Below are 18,592 nucleotides of genomic sequence, written 5' to 3'. Positions count from 1 at the left end.
GTAGTCTTTGAAGGCGTCTAATTTGAAGCTGAGATGGTTGATATAACAATACGTACCTGCCTTACGGGGAAGAGTGGGGCCGTCTCCGCTGACGTCCGCCTGTGGAGGCATGCTCCCCAAGCTTCCAACCTCTACCTCCATCTCAAGCCCATTCTACATATCAACCTCGACCACTTTGAATCCCAACAGAGGTAGCGTCTCGCGATCGCATTAATTAGAAATGGACGTCGAAGAATCGCCTTGGGCCGACTCATCACAGGCCGCATCGCAACAGGCATCGCAGCCTGAAGCCGCGGCCTCGCAATCGTCCAACCCAGCTCCCTCGGCTTCCTCGTCGGCCCCTCGTCCATCAAGAGGACCACGTCGGCTGGTCGCTCAACCCACACGTCTCGAAGCTGTCGATGATCCTCTCGGTCCTCTCGGCGCCGCCACCGAAGACAATGGCTCTGCCCAGGATGCCCCTCCGGTGCCTCCGCAAAAGGAGCAGATGGTGATTCGTACCACCATGCCGCAGCCCCAGCAGCAGCGACGACCTGCGGATCCTCACCATATCGACGATGACGAGAACGATGGGTCAAAGGCTCCTCGCGCACCTCCTCCCGTTGAGGCTGCCCAGCCCAGTGCCGTCAGGAGCAGCAATCAGCCGAGCGTTAGTGTTGAGCAAGCTGCCAAGCCCACGTTCCAGATTACGGTTGGAGATCCTCACAAAGTTGGCGACCTGACAAGTTCCCACATTGTCTATTCCGTTCGAACCAAGGTATGAAGCGCCGGCGTCCAATTAACTCAATCAAGCACTTACGCGGAGAAACAGACCACTTCCAAGGGATATAAACAGCCCGAGTTCGAAGTCAAGCGCCGATATCGCGATTTTCTCTGGCTTTACACGACTCTCCATGGCAACAACCCTGGAATTGTGGTTCCACCTCCTCCTGAGAAGCAGGCTGTCGGTCGCTTCGACAGCAATTTTGTAGAGAGCCGACGAGCTGCTCTTGAAAAGATGCTTAACAAGACCGCGATACACCCTACGCTCCAGCACGATCCCGATCTGAAGCTTTTTTTGGAAAGCGAAACTTTCAATGTGGACGTCAAGCACAAGGAGAGGCGGGAGCCCATTCCTACCGAGAGCAAGGGTGTGCTTGGGTCTCTGGGTATCAACGTTGGAGGCGGAAACAAGTTTGTGGAACAGGATGACTGGTTCCATGATCGCAAGGTCTACCTCGATGCTCTCGAGAATCAGCTCAAGGGACTTCTCAAGGCTATGGAGACCATGGTTAGCCAACGTAAGATGATGGCCGAGGCAGCTGGTGACTTCTCAGCTTCCCTCCACGCACTCTCCACCGTTGAATTGTCACCCTCACTATCAGGCCCCCTTGATGCTCTTTCCGAGCTCCAGCTTACTATTCGAGATGTGTATGACCGCCAGGCCCAGCAGGATGTTCTGACATTCGGCATTATTCTCGAGGAGTACATTCGCCTCATCGGGTCAGTCAAGCAGGCATTTGGCCAGCGACAAAAGGCGTTCTATTCATGGCATGCTGCGGAGTCGGAACTACAGAAGAAGAAGGCTACACAGGACAAGCTTTTGAGACAAGGAAAGAGTCAGCAAGACCGACTCAACCAAATGAGCGCTGAAGTTGGCGAGTCAGAGCGCAAGGTTCACCAGGCCAGGCTTCTTTTCGAGGATATGGGCCGGTTGATGAGAAGCGAGCTTGATCGATTTGAGAAGGAGAAGGTGGAAGACTTCAAGAGTGGTGTTGAGACATTCCTTGAAAGCGCAGTTGAGGCGCAAAAGGAGGCGAGTACAGTGAAAGCAGTGAAGATAAGAAGCGTGCTAACATGTTACAGCTTATCGAGAAGTGGGAGACATTCTTGATGCAACTTGACGCTGAAGACGACGAGTCAGTATTTTACAGACCACCAGTATACCAGCAACAGCAGCAAAAGGGAGGCGATACTGCGGTTGACCGCGCTCGGGCGAGGATAGACGAAGACTCGGACTAGATGGACCAAGCGTCGGTTTCTCCAACGCATCTTGGCGGTTCTATCTGGTAGCGATGGGGTAGACACGTGTTTTTTATATCTTACAAGCCTTGGGGGCTTTATAGCTGTTGTACATATCGAACCGCCCCCACCCACCTCATGCTCCCAATTCTCGGATGTCCTCAATAGTAATTTATACAAGACTCATTTTCACCCCCACGGGCTTGTGGTTTTTGTGGTAGCTGTTCCTCCTCTCGACAACACTATTTCCTTATTTACTTTCTTTTCTTAGCCTGCTTCTTAGGTCCTGAATCCCTCATAGCGTTCGCATCTTGTGTTGGCGCATATCCGGTGATAAGGTCCGCATAACCTTCATCAGCTGTCTCGGCAGCACCTTCACCCTCCTCAGCATGAGAAGCATCGTAGGCACGGCCGTAGCGTTCTCGGAAAGCAGCAAGTTTACCAGCCTCATCGAGCTCGACGTTCTTGAGTGACTTCTCAGATGGCTGCCACAACAATGTGTTGCGTGTGTCCTTTGTAGCGCGGTAAATGGGCAATGGTGAAGTCGTTCGCATGGTGTATGCAGAGCCGTCGGATAGAGTGACGAGCTGGGTGAATGTGTATGGTCGGCGTGGTCGAGGAATAAATGTGGCATGACGGACTTGGCCGAGGGACAGGCGGGTTCGTGAGCATGGTGTTGAGAGTGTTGTTCGTAGAGGCGAGAGAGTCGCCGGTGACACTGAGAACTTGGCCATTGTGAATTGGAAGCGCTACTATGAGCAAGGCCGGAGAAGACGAATTGACGGCCCTGACAGCGGTTGGCGACCTAGACTGGTTGGTGGTGAAGCTTCAGTTAGGTAGGCTTGAAGTCGATCGGTAAAATTTAAGATGCGAGGTCCGAGTGCGGGTACACCAAGCAGGGGATCGGGATCTTATCGATAAGAAAATGCAATCATTCTTCGTCATTTCTAGACTGGCTCGGCCTCCGACCTCGAACGAGTGAAATAAAAAGGCGCCTGTTCACACGAGGCGATTTTACTCTCTGCCTACGGTTTATTCGAGGTTATTGCCAGTGCATTTGTTGATAATGCGCTGTGGTGGTCAATGAAGAGCTCCCGAGCGTTGCGCAATGGCGCTGCGACAGTACTTGTCATGACGAGAGGCGGGACCAGAGGATTCAGTTCTTTGCGGAATACGGGGTGCCTACAGCGTTCAATAATAGGATTTGATGTTTGTGGAAGATACATAGCTTCGGTGTCGGGTTCTCATTCGTCGCAATCGACGTTGCATCGTGAGTGTTTCTGCCATGGCCTGTTACTCTAGCTAATGCTATACTGTAGATAGAAGAAAGCACACAACTGCGACTGCAACTACATGGCATACGTCCCCAGCAAAACCTCCGACTGTTCATCCCACGAAACAAGTCCCTCTGCCCGAACAACTTCGCTCCATTATGCGTCTCCTTCCCCACAGCGTCGTTGTCTGTACATCAAACCAACCCGGTGACGGCCCTCGCGCCATGACGATGTCGTCTTTTACATCATTAACACTCGCACCTACACCTCTCGTCACATTCAACATTGCCACGCCGAGCAGAACACTGGACGCTATAAGAGCAAGCGGTGGTTTCAACGTACACGTCCTATCAGGGGATGAGCGGGGCGCAAATGTTGCGAGTCACTTTACAAAAGGCAATTTTGGAGGGAATGCATTCAAGGGACTGGATTACACCCAAGAAGGCGACGAGGCGCCTGTACTAAGAGAGGACGGCGTCATGTTTGCTCTTCGGTGTAGGGTACTCCAAGATGCGCCAGAGGGAGGGCTCTTGAGAGTGAGAGATCATGTTATTGTTGTGGGAGAGGTTGTAGAGATGGTGAGGGTTGCGGAAGAGGAGGACGAGGACTTTGGGCTTGTCTATGCGGATAGAAAGTATAGAGAGGTTGGAGTGGTGTTGGAGATGTAAGTGATGGGATTGTATCAAAAGCTGGTTAGAGTGTATAGTACCCTGTATAACAAGGCCTGGCGAAGAGCATGGAGTTGCCGTGGTTCTCGAAGATTCATGATGAATGATAACAAATCAAAGATGTTCTGGAATAGAAACAAATGATTTCATGCCAGGGCGTGTATTATGGTAAGTTTGGCTTCTCGCCCTCGGGGAGCAAGAAAACTTCAGACTTTGATTCAAGATATCAAGATAAAATTAGTCAAAGGTATCATAAACTTATCCTAAGTTACCTAAGTCTTTTTATCATTTAGGACCAAGGTTAGGCCTAAACTTTCTTTGCTCCCCTCGCTCGCTTGATGTTTGAGGTGGATATCATGGTCACTTGATGCTTCGATTGTCAAAATGAGATGCCAAAGAACAAACCAGAAGAACCACAAACATCCAATTTTAGCAATTGAGCCTACAGTTTGCCTAATAAGATTGATGGATTCTGAGCATATTGCTAATCAGACAACAAGTATCTGCCTTGCGAGCAACCTCGGCTTGATACATTTGTTATTTTCACAGTGAGACTCAGCCTTGCTTTCGACAATTGCATCTCATTGATCTACACAAATTACAATACAGTTCAGCACAGCTACACTTTGAACTTCGCCTAGGCTATGGTAGATGGGCTGGCCTCAATTGAAACAGTTGGCGGTCGTAAGCAATGCCCGCCCAGGCAGCACACGGAAACAGTCGATTTGTATGGCTAGAAGATTCGATTCGATCGAGGGGTTGTTACTTTCGCTGGGGTAAGAAAGCGGAAGCGGTGGGACTCTGAAATGGAAAGCCTAGGAACTTGAACAGGGGTCTTTTTCAGCCTCGAATGAGGGGTTGTTCAGAGATCCGTCCAGGCGATAAGGCTCTGGAGCAATTCGTCTACGCTAACAGTGAATGGAGATTTGCCATCAAGATTGAGTTTCTGTAATGATTCATGTAGATCAATTAAATCTCTGTTTTCCACAATCACAGTAGCTCATTGTTTGACTCGGATAGCTTGCTGGGTTTGTGGTACCTGAAGTCGCAAAAGATAGACATTTGGGGCGATGCACGTCGAACTTGTGAAGGGATACGTGGAAGAGTCTAGCAAACAATGGCCAATCACTCGAGCCTGATCCATTCAGTTTTTGCCTCCTGGTCCCTTTGTGCTTTTATTGGGGTAAGCAATGTACCTTGCCTCAAGGAACAAGAAAAGTCGAGACTTTAGAAGAGGTGCCAAAATAAACTCAGTAAAGAGTATCCTAAGCTAAGCCTAAGTTACCTAGAGTTTTTTCGTCGCTTAGGTTTATTGTATCCCTTAGGCTGGTACAGCAGGATAGATTGTTAGCAGACCGCAAAGGCGCAGACGGACGGAATCAGAGGCAAACTGTAGCAGTGTTGGCCACCGTCTGCCGCCGTTGCTGTGGTGCCTTTTGAGGCAAGGCAAGGTAGGTACCTCAGCGATGGAGCTAGCGGAAGGCGGGGGAGAGGGGAGCTGCCTGTAGGTAGCGGCGCTAGGTGGGCTTTGGCCGTAGAATCTCATGGAACCTTCACAATCGCAGAAGCAGATGGAAGGAAGGAAGGAGGGGCCGCGCCTACTACATATTTTTCTTGTCCGCCTCTTCAACCTTTTCTTCTCTCCAAACAACATTTCTCTCTCTATCTCCTTTTCTCTCAACAGTCACAATTCCCTTTGATACCCGACAAAATGTCTGAGACCTTCGAGTTCCAGGCTGAGATTTCTCAGCTACTCTCCCTCATCATCAACACCGTCTACTCAAACAAGGAGATCTTCCTCCGAGAGCTTGTGTCCAACGCCTCAGATGCCCTAGACAAGATCCGATACAAGGCCCTTTCGGACCCTAGCCAGCTCGACTCTGGCAAGGACCTCCGAATCGACATCATTCCTGACAAGGCCAACAAGACTCTTACCATCCGGGATACCGGTATTGGTATGACCAAGGCTGTAAGTTATTTTCACGTCAAGCCACTCATAAGTGTTACATACTAACGTTCTCTAGGACCTTGTCAACAACCTTGGTACTATCGCCCGATCAGGCACCAAGCAGTTCATGGAGGCCCTGACTGCTGGTGCTGATGTTTCCATGATTGGTCAGTTCGGTGTCGGTTTCTACTCCGCCTACCTCGTTGCCGACCAGGTCCGTGTCATCTCCAAGAACAACGATGACGAGCAGTACGTCTGGGAGTCTTCTGCTGGTGGTACTTTCTCCATCACCGAGGACACCGAGGGTGAGCCCCTCGGCCGTGGTACCGCTATCATCCTCCACCTCAAGGACGAGCAGACCGAGTACCTGAACGAGAGCAAGATCAAGGAGGTCATCAAGAAGCACTCCGAGTTCATCTCATACCCCATCTACCTCCACGTCGAGAAGGAGACCGAGAAGGAGGTCCCTGATGAGGAGGGTGAGGAGGTCACCGAGGAGGGTGATGACAAGAAGCCCAAGATTGAGGAGGTCGATGACGATGAGGAGGAGAAGAAGCCCAAGACCAAGAAGATCAAGGAGACCAAGATCGAGGAGGAGGAGCTCAACAAGCAGAAGCCTATCTGGACTCGTAACCCCCAGGACATCTCCCAAGAGGAGTATGCTTCCTTCTACAAGTCCCTCTCCAATGACTGGGAGGACCACCTCGCTGTCAAGCACTTCTCCGTCGAGGGTCAGCTTGAGTTCCGCGCTATCCTCTTCGTCCCCAAGCGCGCTCCCTTCGATCTCTTCGAGACCAAGAAGACTAAGAACAACATCAAGCTCTATGTCCGACGTGTCTTCATCACTGACGATGCTACCGACCTCATCCCTGAGTGGCTCGGCTTCGTCAAGGGTGTTGTCGACTCTGAGGATCTTCCCCTCAACCTGTCTCGTGAGACTCTTCAGCAGAACAAGATCATGAAGGTCATCAAGAAGAACATCGTCAAGAAGTCTCTTGAGCTCTTCCAGGAGATCGCTGAGGACAAGGAGCAGTTCGACAAGTTCTACAGCGCCTTCTCCAAGAACCTCAAGCTTGGTATCCACGAGGACTCCCAGAACCGCTCCATCCTCGCCAAGCTCCTCCGATTCAACTCCACCAAGTCCGGTGACGAGCTTACCTCCCTCTCCGACTACGTCACCCGCATGCCTGAGCACCAGAACAACATGTACTACATCACTGGTGAGTCCATCAAGGCTGTCTCTAAGTCTCCTTTCCTGGACGCTCTCCGCGAGAAGGGCTTCGAGGTTCTCTTCCTCGTTGACCCCATTGATGAGTACGCCATGACTCAGCTCAAGGAGTTCGAGGGCAAGAAGCTTGTCGACATCACCAAGGACTTCGAGCTCGAGGAGACCGAGGATGAGAAGAAGGCCCGTGAGGCTGAGGAGAAGGAGTACGAGAGCCTCGCCAAGGCCCTCAAGAACGTTCTCGGCGACAAGGTCGAGAAGGTTGTCGTCTCTCACAAGCTCGGCACCTCTCCTTGCGCTATCCGAACTGGCCAGTTCGGTTGGTCCGCTAACATGGAGCGTATCATGAAGGCTCAGGCTCTCCGTGACACATCCATGTCCAGCTACATGTCTTCCAAGAAGACCTTCGAGATCTCCCCCAAGTCTCCTATCGTCCAGGAGCTCAAGAAGAAGGTTGAGACTGACGGCGAGAACGACCGTACTGTCAAGTCCATCGTCCAGCTTCTCTTCGAGACCTCTCTCCTTGTCTCTGGCTTCACCATTGACGAGCCCGCTGGTTTCGCCGACCGCATCCACAAGCTTGTCCAGCTCGGCCTCAACATTGAGGAGGATGACTCTGCCCCTGCTGAGGCTGATGCCACCACCGATGCCCCTGCCGCCGCCACTGGTGACAGCGCCATGGAGGAGGTTGACTAAATGACCACGCATGCTAAACGGGATACCACAAAAAGTCAATGGAGTTGAAGGGTTTCGGTTTTTATGAGCAACAAGGTCTTTTTTCTGTCTTCTGGTTTTTACGCGGGCTTCTCGGATTTGAGCAGCCGCTTATTCTGCCATAATTCCCCAGTCCTTTTGAGGAGGACAAGGTGTAACTCTAGATAGCTCTATGATTACGAGAGAGATGAAGTAGACGCGAAATGGAAATGGTATAGAACAAATATCTCGTCCTTGAATGTGATGTGAATTGTTTAATCTAAATGACAAAAAGACTTAGGAAACTTTGTATAAGTTTAGGATATCCTCTGCCACTTTGTCCAAGTTTAGGATAATTTTTGCTAAGTTAGTTGACTTGGTATGAGTTTAGGATATCTTTTACTAAGTTTAGTTTGACACTCTAAATCAACGTCCGACGTTGCTCCCCGAAGACATGTTACGACTCGAAGCAATGACTCAATCAAATTTACTATGGGGGTATATAATCTATCTTTGTGGGATATAGAAGCAGTCCATTCCTTCTTGTACCTAGTCCGTTTCCCGTTTCCAATTCTAAAAGCCCATATATGTACAGGATCGCAAGACGGAACTGAGATGGGATATGTACCTATCTAGGTTGGTGTTGTACAGATGTCGGATGCGACAAGCGCTCAGTATGGCCAGCATACTCTTCTAGAGCTTGGTTTGACTACACGAGAACGTAGAGAGCGCAGATCTGTCAAGTCGTTAGTTACAGTATGACATGATTATGGGAATTGTGACATACCATGCTGAGACCGAGAACCATCGATGCCCAGAAACAGACATTGTTCAAGGTCTTCTTACCACGGACCCATCGCGTACGTTGGAGCATCACGATGGGTAGTTGAAGCATCTGACACACGAAGCCGTAACCACGAAGCTTCTTGGTGATACACGCCATGACGATCTCATGGCCAATAGCAGAAATGAGGAACGTCAACGCCGTGGCAGCTCCTCTGCCAATGCGAGGTCGAGAGGCACTGTAGACGTGGCGTCGAAGGAAGCTATACACGGGGATGTTCCACTCGCGCGAGAACTCCATCCAGTCGGTTGAGTTCCACCAGTCAGAGTAGAAATGTCTATCGGCGAAGCAAGTGATTTCCGCGAATGCACCAAGGACGTATTCGAAGATGACGAGGAAAACGAGGAGGAACGTGAGCATGAAAGGGAAGAGAAGCCATGAGATGGTCTCGGCTAGGATGAGCGACTTCTCCGAAAGCGATGAGACTGCTGGAACGGCATCGAGGCGCTCTGAGGCATCTATAAGAACTGGAAGAATGAAGTCTTCTGATATGATTGTTAAGAGAAAGATGCAACCAAAAGTGGCGATGATCTTGGAAATCAGATTAATCCAGTTGATGCGGGACGTTCGAGGGTATTCGATCTCGTAGCAGAGCGTTGGACAGAGGAGGTAGTCCATGTAATTGGACCAGGTGAGGTTGGCCGGATATGTGACGTTGCCAATGGGACTCGTAAGCTCACGGGCAAGATCTTCTCGCAACTCATCGACTTCGTCGGCACTATTGTTGCCGCTCGCGACAGGACTGGGTACCAAAAGGTTGTTGTTAACAGCATCCACCTCCTCGTTGCTCTTGTTTCCATCGCTGTTGCTGCGCTTGGCTTGCTGTCGTTTCTTGCTACGGTTTCGACGACGCTTCTTGCTACCAGAAATAGTAGCCTCGCCGTTAGCGACACTGTCGGTGGATGGATATTGGTAGGCTGGTCGTCGATCGTGAGGCAAGAAGGGGTTGTCGAGAGCGTACAGTCGCTTCTCCGTCTGCGACAAGTGCCCGTTGTAGAAAGCGTACGAGTGCATTTTCATTAGTAGTACCATGGTATGCAAGAGAAAGAACACCTGCGACGTCCAGGTCCATTCGAAGTGAAAGGGCACAACAATCCAAAGCGAAAGCCAAGCAACTTGGTAGATGCTCTGAATAGCTATTCCACCCTTATCCCACGACAGAAAGCTACCGGGCTTTGCACTTCGAGCTGCACGGTTCAATGGCAGACTAACAGCTGTCGTTGCGACCATAAGGAAATCGGCAATGGCAAGATGCCAGAGCTTTACTGTGAAGAGACCCCATATTTGCACTCTTAGAGGAAACCCAGTATCTTTGAGGTTGCGTAGCATTGAGGTGATGCCCATGATGGCAAGGCCAATCCAGAAGAGGTTGAAGAAGCCATGGAAGTCTCGGTAATCGCTTTCGGGGTCGAAATGACTAACACGCGAGGCGAACTCGATCGTTGGAAATATACGGCGACGTTGCTCTGCACGGGTTTGCTTTCGAACTGTCGAGAGGACTTTAACGGATGGAGGCGCATTCTCCGGGACGGGCGTGGAACGACCACTGTATACAATTAGCTTGAGCGCATAATTTGGAGGTTCAACCATACCTAGTCAACCCACTGGCAGTTCCTGTGCTCATGTTATCGGGCATGAGGTGTCCCTCGCTATCTTCTGCTGTTGACATGCGAAGAACCTCTGAGACCTGTGAATGTTTCGGTTTGCGCGGTCGAGGGCGTATAACGTGGTCATGATCACCCGCGTGACCATTCCCATTGGGATGAGGATCTATGGAAGAGCTCATGTCCGTAAATGTGTATAGTATATATTCGTATGATCGTCGTAGATGTCGTGGTAAATGTTGAGGATCTGCTCGACGTCGCCTTGGAGAGGAAGATAGAGTTTCGGCAGTAGTGTCAACTCGGCGCCCGCGGAAGAAGACGAAACAATCGGAAACAGAAAGCGACAAAAATAGACGCCAACGTGAGACACGACAGCAAATGTGCCCTAAAGTGGTCTTGTCTTGAATAGTGGTGGCTTCGTTGTCATTAAGACGATATGATAAGGCAAAAGAGGGGAGACAAGAAGAGGAGGGAGAGGATGCGGGTATAAACCCGAAATAAGGAGCGGAAGGAAGTGAACGACGTAGCAGAAGCCAAGAGCTCTCGGCTTGTTTCTTGTTTTCTTGTGGAGGATAGGTACAGGGCTGAAATATTGTGCTGCTGATGGATGGATTCAGTGGTCAGCGGTTCTGGGGGCCGAATTGATGACAGCTCTTTGCCTTTTTTTAGGTGAATTGAACCCCTAACTCCAACTACAATAAAATGACGTAACATCCATTCAATGGATGGATCATCGGGTCCTTCGTCATTTCTGCACGCACTCAACTTCAACCCTTACAATCTTCCAGGCTGCACTACAATACGATTATGCGTACGTTATACTCGTATAACAATCATTTCTAGGCAGATTTGTTCAATGCGAATACTCTTATTGTTTCGTTGCTTGTTCGACCAATGGAGTCAATCCCTACTAGGCTGACCTGGCCTGACTAGAGACTGTCCGCGTATCACGTATCGTCATCCACCCTCGTTTTTCGCATTCGCGAGTCGTATCCTTTCTCGTTGTTCGCCAAGAGCTCGGTTCTAGGGTCGACGTTGACTGGCCTGACCTTCGTTTTGGATCATGATCCTTGTACTGGAGCTTGCGCCTCTTTCGGATGTTTCTTCATTCATCCATCATATTGCTTTCCCTCTGTTCTAAGATAACAACATGGAGAGGAGACTGGCTTACAACATCACAGCTTCAACTTGTCAACCACTGTGGACTTGCACCTTTTAAAAGTTGCCATTCTCCAGAGCGCTCATTGTTCGAAACAGGATCATGCCTACGCTGAGCATAACCGCCATATACTTTTGCGCCCTGTGGAGAGATTCCTCGCCCCCAAATGATCAGGCAAAGTTTTGATGCCATACTAAGTTAGCTGGGCAAGCAGATTCCTGAAACGATATTTCAGAGGTTCTCAGATGGCTGATAAGATGCCTCGTCTTACCACTATGTTACATTCGAACAGAGTCAAACTGATCACTTCTCTAGATTACACCTTTGAACCTTATCTCACAGGAAACTCAATAGCACTCCTCACAGTATCGTGACCCATGACTATGTACTCTAGCTTTAATACACAAAACTTTACTCTGAAGAGTTTTTCCCTTAAATACTGGATTTACCAGACTGCTCTCTTGTTTCCTCCTCGCTCCTTCAGTACCTTCTCATCATGGCTAATCAAACACCCCAACATCACAAAATGAGACTTCGCAGCTCAGGCTGCCTCGGGTGGTTTGCCACAAGAGATTCGCCTCAATATTCTAAACACGATTGTCGATCAGAGAAATCCTCGCTGGTCTGCTTTGGCCTCGGTGTCTAAAGAGTGGCAAAGCGTTATCGGAACGAGAAACATGACCAAGCCGAGCCTCCGACCCTCGTGCCTGGAAGATTTTGAGCAAGCACTGGTTCGACAGAGAGATCTCGTGAGGCACATCTATCTCAATGTAGATCTGACCGAATACGAGTGTTCGTCCTGTGAGAATGAGTATGATATCAACATACCCAGGGAAAATAACCGTCTTATGGATAATGCGGTCTCCAAGCTTTTGATGATTCTCAGCACTTGGAACACGACACTCCCTTTGACCTTGTAACTCAACGCATCGTCTGCTAGTGACTCGAAGCACTGGTTTAAGAACTTTCGTTTTAATGACGAGCACAATGCTCCTTATGCCCAAGACCCAGTCATCCCCATGGAAGCAACGCATAGTGACTGGCACGACCCTAAACACGGTTGGGAGAATGGTGTCCAGACAAAGCTTCCACCTTCCACAGCAAATGAGCGGCTGTTCGGACCTATCGACATGCAGTATGTTCCCAATTCCAACTGGCGACGAATTCCCGAGGTCAGCGCAGTCACCCGTTTCATGATCCGTCGGCAATTCCGTCATTATTTTGAGCCTTGGGAACTCGAATATATTCTGTCTAGATTCAGCCGCCTGACGGATTTCATCTACGAACCATGGCCTTTTGAATATACAAGTATCTATCTGGGTCCATGGGAGAGGGCTTTGATTCCCACAGGCATGCCAGAGACTCTCAAAAGACTGACTATATTTCAGGATTCCAAACAATACCTCACAGAGCGCGCCCTTCAAGATAGAAATTACGTCAGCATTTCTCCGGAATATATGTCGGAGTTCGATTTCGTCGACATCACCAAGAGCACCGCTCAGACAAGTCTGACCCTCGATGAACTCTCTGTCTCATTCTATGTCGATGCTATGAACTTCTTCGAGGCATGCGAGGAAGAATGGACATGGGATCACCTGAAATCTCTCTCCCTGACATCAAGTCTTCTCTTTCGGAGTATAAAGGGACAGGACCAGCGCATTGATAGCCTTCTTCTCACCGCAGCAAAGTTCTTACTGCGAATGCCGAACCTAACCACCATGGTCCTCTGGAATGGAGGGACAGGGGAGGCTTGTGGATTCATCTACACCAGGACAAAGCACTACGCCCATATCACCTGGCAAGGAACCTGGGACCTTGAAATGAGTCGACAGGTCCTGGAGGCATGGGAGGATGTTGCTAAGCTCCATTTGGTGGAGCTTAGAGTCAGGCACGAGTGTCTTAAAGAGACCATTAGATCTCATGGAGACGCCATTTTTCATCTGAACTTGCCTTGCCAGGTTATTGAGCCTACATCGTTCTGGCAAATCCGGATGGAGGACGCGCAGGGACTTTAAAATATGCCCCAAGTGCTTGAGAATAGAAAGTTGCTCTCTATTTCGATGGTGCGGTTACGTTGGAGGAGATGCCTTTCCTCAAGGTGCAAGAAAACATCTGGCACCTTGAATCAAGGCAATATAAAGGTCTACTCAATTTGCTTGAATATTTTTGTCATTGGGATAGGCGTCCAAAATTTCTATCTCGTCTAGCCAGTGTTACGGCATATTTAGAACTTTTGGCTGTATCACAGCATCAAGATGTGGTGTTCCAAATCATCAATTCAACTACTTTCATAAGCCCTTTCTTTCATCCCTCAACTGTTCGTTCTTGTTCCATCACTATAGCAAAATATCTCCCTCCGTCTTCATATCAAGAATATCCCTTCCCCTATTTCCGTCCGCTTCGTAAACACAATTCGCGGATCCCATTTCCCTTGCCCTTCGAGCTCACTTCGAGCTCAGAGCCGCCAAAGCTTGATAATGTTTCTGGAACTCAATCATCTTATTGATCACCTCTTCGTTCTTTTGTGAATCCATGAACTTTTGCAACGATCGCAGCGCCATATCGGCGCACTGTCGACGCTCGATTTCATTGGACGCCTTCTCCCCTTTCCAGACTGACCTTTCGAAAGAGGCTATAGAGAGTACGTAGCCTGGGCAACTGGCCGGGTCTTCCTCGTTTGTTTGAATACCCACTAAGCGGAACATAGGCGGTTGGATTTCTTTGTATGCCGTAGCCTGCTCGGGCGACGCCTGGACGGAGTTCAAGAGATGCATGGAGTTTCTAGAGCCCAAGGCTTCCCAGCGCTTGATAACGTCCCGGTCTTTGGTGAAATTTTCGATGGCCTACATCAAATATCTGTTCATGATAGGGGCGTTGATTTGAATACGCGGATCGGATAGCCTTTGCTGGATTATATTCCATGTGATATGGGACTGCTGGGGGCGGTCTCTGAGAACGTTCAAGACTTTGCTGATGGTGATCAGCGAATTCCTAGGGTCTCTCATTGCTTCTTTCTGGATCATATCTAGTCTTTCTTTATCGATCTCCTGCGTCAGGAGCTCAGGGGGCATCCCGTGAAAAATGGGAGCCCGTCAAGTCCCTCGCGGAGTTTGACCCTTCCTAGGAGGCCCAGGTACTTGATCCAGGCCAGGCGACACTCCTTCTTATACAGAAAGTAGGCGCTCTGTTTCGATGTCTGTTCTCGAGGGACAGTAGCTAGTGGTAGAGGTTGTTCTCTTTTCATCACAGGAGGCGGTATGCCTGCTAGTCTATTTGTTAGTTTGTATAAAGGAGAAAGTACTTGACTTACCTGTCAGTGGCGAGGCGCCAGTCAAGTCAATTGCTTCAGGAGTCATAGCAAGCTTTGATTCGATGGCTTCCAGAAGAGGCTTATGGTTTTGGGGTTGGTATTACTTATTGGGGCGTTGAGATGTGTTGTTGAGATAATGTAAGGTATAGAGGAAAGAAATAGGAAGAAGTGGAAAAAGCGAATGAACACAGGCTTTTAAAATATTACTATCCTAAACTTATCCTAAGACTTATTAGCCTAAGGCATATAACGCAGCCCTTAGGCAACTTGAAAGGTGTTTAGGCAACTCACCTATAACTGCGATTTATTCACTGTCATCCAAGGCCAACCATAAATTAAATACCCGCCAGATACAAACTCGCTATCACCTCTTCAGCGCCCTCCATGATGTCTTTGAATCGCTCATCAGTGGTAACCTGTCGACCAAAATACTTCACATCTTTGAAGATACATGCCCAACCGAGGTATCTCATGTAAAGTTCTTAATGAGTCTACAGTCTGTCTCGTTCACTCCCAGGGCAGGTGTCTGCTGTTAGGTCAAATCTTCAAACTGGCCTTCAGAGCACAAATCTCTAACTCCAGCTCAGGCCTCAGTAACTGCTGCCCGAAGCCCTTGTCTAATCTGATGGCAATTTTACGGAAAGGATCGATGAGTCCAGTCTCTCAGTTACGAGTAGGTGAAGACCCTGGTGAGTCACTTAGAGCTTCTTCGGCACATCGGAGTCAGTGCTTCGAGATCTGATCTGCTGACTGAGTCGTTCAGGTTCAGAGTTGTCCTTATATCCATTCAGGCGTTGATTGCGTCTTACCATGAATATATATGTCAAGTTTCGTCTGTTCCGCCATGATCTCCTTCTCGAATACTTCAAGTTTATCATCGATCCTTTTCTCAAGACTCACTATTGCATTTGTCTCGATCGAGGAGGGCTGCTCGATAGTTGTTGCATAGTGATACTCGGACAAGTCCTCATTCGCAGTGCAAAGCTCATCCAGCCAACTTCGGCAGTACTTTCATCTCAGAAGGTCTTATTCTTCTTTTCCTAGGTGAGCATTTTAGTTATAGGATGGAAGACCCACTGTTCAATTTGTAGAAGAAGACTCTCCTGCTTGAAGCGTCAGTGGCCGAGTTCCCAGTTGAGGTCCGGCTTGCCGCATTGTTCTCTCGCAGATTATGTGTTATCATTAGACGACGAATAAGGAGTCAAGCAATCGTTATCACATTATATAAAGTTAACATTTAAGCTTAAACCCCGATTCGAGAGTCCCATTATCAAGGAAGCTCTCTCATCCCAGGTGACAGAGGGAAATTGGTCTGTAACAATAGTGGCTGCGTTCTGCGTTCTGTGTCTTCGAGCGATGACGAATCTAAAGGACATTCTCAGACCCCTGTATCATAAGCAGCATCATCCGGTATGGTGTAGTGGCTAACATTTCGCGCTCTCATAACCTGAGAGATCAAGTACCGCGGAGCCCAGGGTTCGATTCCCTGTACCGGAGTCTCTTTTTGATGTCCGCGTGAGCGCCTTGATGGATGATAGCGTCAGGTCAGCAGCATCATGCTCTCTTTTTGTCGATAGATATCAGTGCGGGCGGGGATAGACGTTAGAGGAGCTGGCGAGAATCTGGTTGGCAATTGGTGTCATTGATATACCGAGAAACAGATGGAGGGGCAAGCATGTTACAGGCAAGAAATGAGGGACAGGTACCCAGTCTGTAGGTAAATCTCGCAAGTAATTGCGAGGGGACCTGCATCTAAGCAGTCATGTTTCGGAGTTATGAATTGAGTTCTCGCCCCACTAGGTATGAACTCCAAACTCAACTCCTCCATCAACTTCATCACCATCACGGACAGCTCCGGCTGTCCTATCCCCCTTGTCCGAGCACTCTGTATCTTTCCGTAATTTTGTCTAGTCGTGAACATGGCATTTGCCTTGACGCACAGCTTGCAAGCGATATGCAAAATGTATCCAACAAGACCTGGAGATCCTCACCTGCATGTCACCCCTTGTCTCTATACGAAAGTCACACTGGAAACTGCGCTTTACTCTGTCTTGCAACCTAAAGTTCTGTCCAAGAGGAGCCCATCTCTTAACTGGCTCCTCACAAGGTCCGGCATTCAGCGCGCAGCATTGACAATATTAGTCTTGCTGTGTTGAACAGCAGCAAGCAGAGTCTGCGCCGCATGGCATTACTGAGCTGCAGGATGCCGTGTTTCTCAGTCGACGTGGGATGCTAAGCTCACATACACTTGAACTTCCTCCTGAATCACATAACATTTGCGTCTATCATTGCGACAAGAGATATTACAGCGTTGGTAAGGGGCGACATATCTGTATCCTCAGACGTCTATGCCTGCGCTTCTTCTTTGCCCCCTGTTTATTCCTCCTATCCTTTCATCGCTCCTTATCCCTGATGGGCAACATCTCGCCGATGGTCCCTTTTCTACAAGCAGGTGCATAGACCAAATAAGACCTCTCTGTGGCCAGATCTGTCTTTTGCTTTCTAGACAAGTATGTCAGATAGTATTTACCTCAATACTTACGTTACCTCCACACCTCTTGTTTCGTCGCCGTCCTTTGCATTCATGGCCAAAAACATATTTCTCTTCCGCATCACTTCAGAATCGTTTGTCCAGAGAAGCAAAAGATATAGGCCTCCGGTACAGGGAATCGAACCCTGGGCTCCGCGGAACTAATCCCTCAGGTCTTGAGAGCGCGAAATGTTAGCCACTACACCATACCGGATGATGATTCGTTGAAGTTTCGATCTCCAATCGGGCGAGAACAGCATGGCGGTGTTGGGCTGGGAGTCACGATTCAGTTTCGTCCTCGTTGGCAGATCCCGCATGTCTCTGCTAGACATGAGTATAACATGCAGTTATCTGTTGTCATACGCGACGTTGCGTGTGGATATGAGGCAGTTGCAGATAGCCAGCACGCCTATGCTGGTGGCACACGTAGAAGTTGTTGATCCTGTTTCCGGTCAAAAGATGTTGTCGGATCATGATACAGGAGGGTATGTAGAAAGAGAGCCAGAGTCAGTTCTATGCGACGTTCTTGTCGTGTTATATCGTGCTGGGGGGAGGTGCCTCGGCCATGGACGACATCGGTAACCCATAGCAGGACAGTCTTCGGTCCGCAGAGCAAGGTTTTCTTGCGGCCATTCAAATGAGACACATGTCCATCTAGTTTTAGCTATAGGGGTTCCAAAATCGGTGCAATACGTTGTCCCCCTTATTTCAGGAATTAGTGATCAATGAGTGACATCAGGGAAGTCTACCAGGTGAGTCCTCGGTAAGCTCAACATAACACAATTGGTTGAACACATGAAGCTGTATGAGAGAAAATGACATTATCCAAAGCGTTGCATATATACTGAATTTACATACAGCTTGTTGGAAAAGGCCCATGTTGGTTACGTAGATCTGTCTAGGAGAGGGGACAGAACAACACCAGATCAGAGAACTATACACAACCTACCGCAACCATCATTACAACTAACTAACACAACCCTCAGACAAGCCCATCTCTTGCCACTGCTTCATAATGCCAGCCAGCATTAAAAATTTAAAGTTATCAAACATAAGCAGCCAGCAACAAGCCAGACAAACAGCAGCAGTCTGCTAGTCACTCCAGCACCCAACTCACCAGATCTCCATCCTCATCAATCACAGCAATCAGCCAAAAGGAATCATCAACACCAGCAAAAGATATAAACTCCGGTACAGGGAATCGAACCCTGGGCTCCGCGGTACTGATCCCTCAGCTTAGAAGATGAGAGCGCGAAATGTTAGCCACTACACCATACCGGACGATAAGGCTTATGATTGTTGAGGTGGGAACCGCTACCACGACTCATGCACACAG

General features: G+C 49.0%; 8 protein-coding genes and 3 non-coding genes across 11 annotated transcripts; 5 read left to right on the top strand and 6 right to left on the bottom strand.

Annotated features, from left to right (window-relative positions):
- Nucleotides 1–220: 220 nt before the first annotated feature.
- Nucleotides 221–2,001, top strand: FVEG_07467 (hypothetical protein; the record flags this gene model as incomplete). The annotated part of the gene is made up of 3 exons (XM_018896117.1): nucleotides 221–757; nucleotides 812–1,795; nucleotides 1,846–2,001. The coding sequence occupies 3 exons, from the start codon at nucleotides 221–223 to the stop codon at nucleotides 1,999–2,001; spliced, it is 1,677 nt and encodes a 558-aa protein (XP_018753525.1).
- On the bottom strand, nucleotides 1,795–2,873 carry FVEG_07468 (hypothetical protein). The gene has a single exon (XM_018896118.1). The coding sequence runs from the start codon at nucleotides 2,733–2,735 to the stop codon at nucleotides 2,256–2,258; it is 480 nt and encodes a 159-aa protein (XP_018753526.1). The 5' UTR covers nucleotides 2,736–2,873; the 3' UTR covers nucleotides 1,795–2,255.
- Nucleotides 2,874–3,433: 560 nt separating this feature from the next.
- Nucleotides 3,434–3,943, top strand: FVEG_07469 (hypothetical protein; the record flags this gene model as incomplete). Its single annotated transcript, XM_018896119.1, has 1 exon — nucleotides 3,434–3,943. One exon carries the CDS (start codon nucleotides 3,434–3,436, stop codon nucleotides 3,941–3,943), a length of 510 nt encoding a protein of 169 aa, XP_018753527.1.
- Nucleotides 3,944–5,499: 1,556 nt separating this feature from the next.
- FVEG_07470 (molecular chaperone HtpG) lies at nucleotides 5,500–8,081 on the top strand. Its single transcript, XM_018896120.1, has 2 exons — nucleotides 5,500–5,912; nucleotides 5,968–8,081. Exons 1-2 carry the CDS (start codon nucleotides 5,655–5,657, stop codon nucleotides 7,810–7,812), a joined length of 2,103 nt encoding a protein of 700 aa, XP_018753528.1. The 5' UTR covers nucleotides 5,500–5,654; the 3' UTR covers nucleotides 7,813–8,081.
- A 173-nt stretch (nucleotides 8,082–8,254) lies between these two features.
- On the bottom strand, nucleotides 8,255–10,901 carry FVEG_07471 (sterol O-acyltransferase). The gene is made up of 3 exons (XM_018896121.1): nucleotides 10,246–10,901; nucleotides 8,597–10,199; nucleotides 8,255–8,545 (listed from the first exon to the last, which is right to left on the bottom strand). Exons 1-3 carry the CDS (start codon nucleotides 10,437–10,439, stop codon nucleotides 8,519–8,521), a joined length of 1,824 nt encoding a protein of 607 aa, XP_018753529.1. The 5' UTR covers nucleotides 10,440–10,901; the 3' UTR covers nucleotides 8,255–8,518.
- A 59-nt stretch (nucleotides 10,902–10,960) lies between these two features.
- On the top strand, nucleotides 10,961–14,919 carry FVEG_07472 (hypothetical protein). Its single transcript, XM_018896122.1, has 2 exons — nucleotides 10,961–14,057; nucleotides 14,124–14,919. The coding sequence occupies exon 1, from the start codon at nucleotides 12,436–12,438 to the stop codon at nucleotides 13,429–13,431; it is 996 nt and encodes a 331-aa protein (XP_018753530.1). The 5' UTR covers nucleotides 10,961–12,435; the 3' UTR covers nucleotides 13,432–14,057; nucleotides 14,124–14,919.
- Nucleotides 13,861–14,190, bottom strand: FVEG_16117 (hypothetical protein; the record flags this gene model as incomplete). Its single annotated transcript, XM_018905357.1, has 1 exon — nucleotides 13,861–14,190. One exon carries the CDS (start codon nucleotides 14,188–14,190, stop codon nucleotides 13,861–13,863), a length of 330 nt encoding a protein of 109 aa, XP_018753531.1.
- Nucleotides 14,469–14,772, bottom strand: FVEG_16118 (hypothetical protein; the record flags this gene model as incomplete). The annotated part of the gene is made up of 2 exons (XM_018905358.1): nucleotides 14,469–14,680; nucleotides 14,727–14,772. The coding sequence occupies 2 exons, from the start codon at nucleotides 14,770–14,772 to the stop codon at nucleotides 14,469–14,471; spliced, it is 258 nt and encodes an 85-aa protein (XP_018753532.1).
- Nucleotides 14,920–16,132: 1,213 nt separating the features above from the next.
- Nucleotides 16,133–16,223, top strand: FVEG_16119. Its single transcript has one exon. It is a non-coding gene; the product is annotated as a tRNA-Glu (tRNA).
- A 1,157-nt stretch (nucleotides 16,224–17,380) lies between these two features.
- Nucleotides 17,381–17,470, bottom strand: FVEG_16120. Its single transcript has one exon. It is a non-coding gene; the product is annotated as a tRNA-Glu (tRNA).
- A 972-nt stretch (nucleotides 17,471–18,442) lies between these two features.
- FVEG_16121 lies at nucleotides 18,443–18,537 on the bottom strand. The gene has a single exon. It is a non-coding gene; the product is annotated as a tRNA-Glu (tRNA).
- Between the last annotated feature and the right edge of the window lie 55 nt (nucleotides 18,538–18,592).

The sequence above is a fragment of the Fusarium verticillioides genome, chromosome 8 (genome assembly GCF_000149555.1).
Source record: "Fusarium verticillioides 7600 chromosome 8, whole genome shotgun sequence".
NCBI classification, from domain to species: Eukaryota; Fungi; Ascomycota; class Sordariomycetes; order Hypocreales; family Nectriaceae; genus Fusarium; species Fusarium verticillioides.
This window is presented reverse-complemented; position numbering and strand designations above follow the sequence as displayed.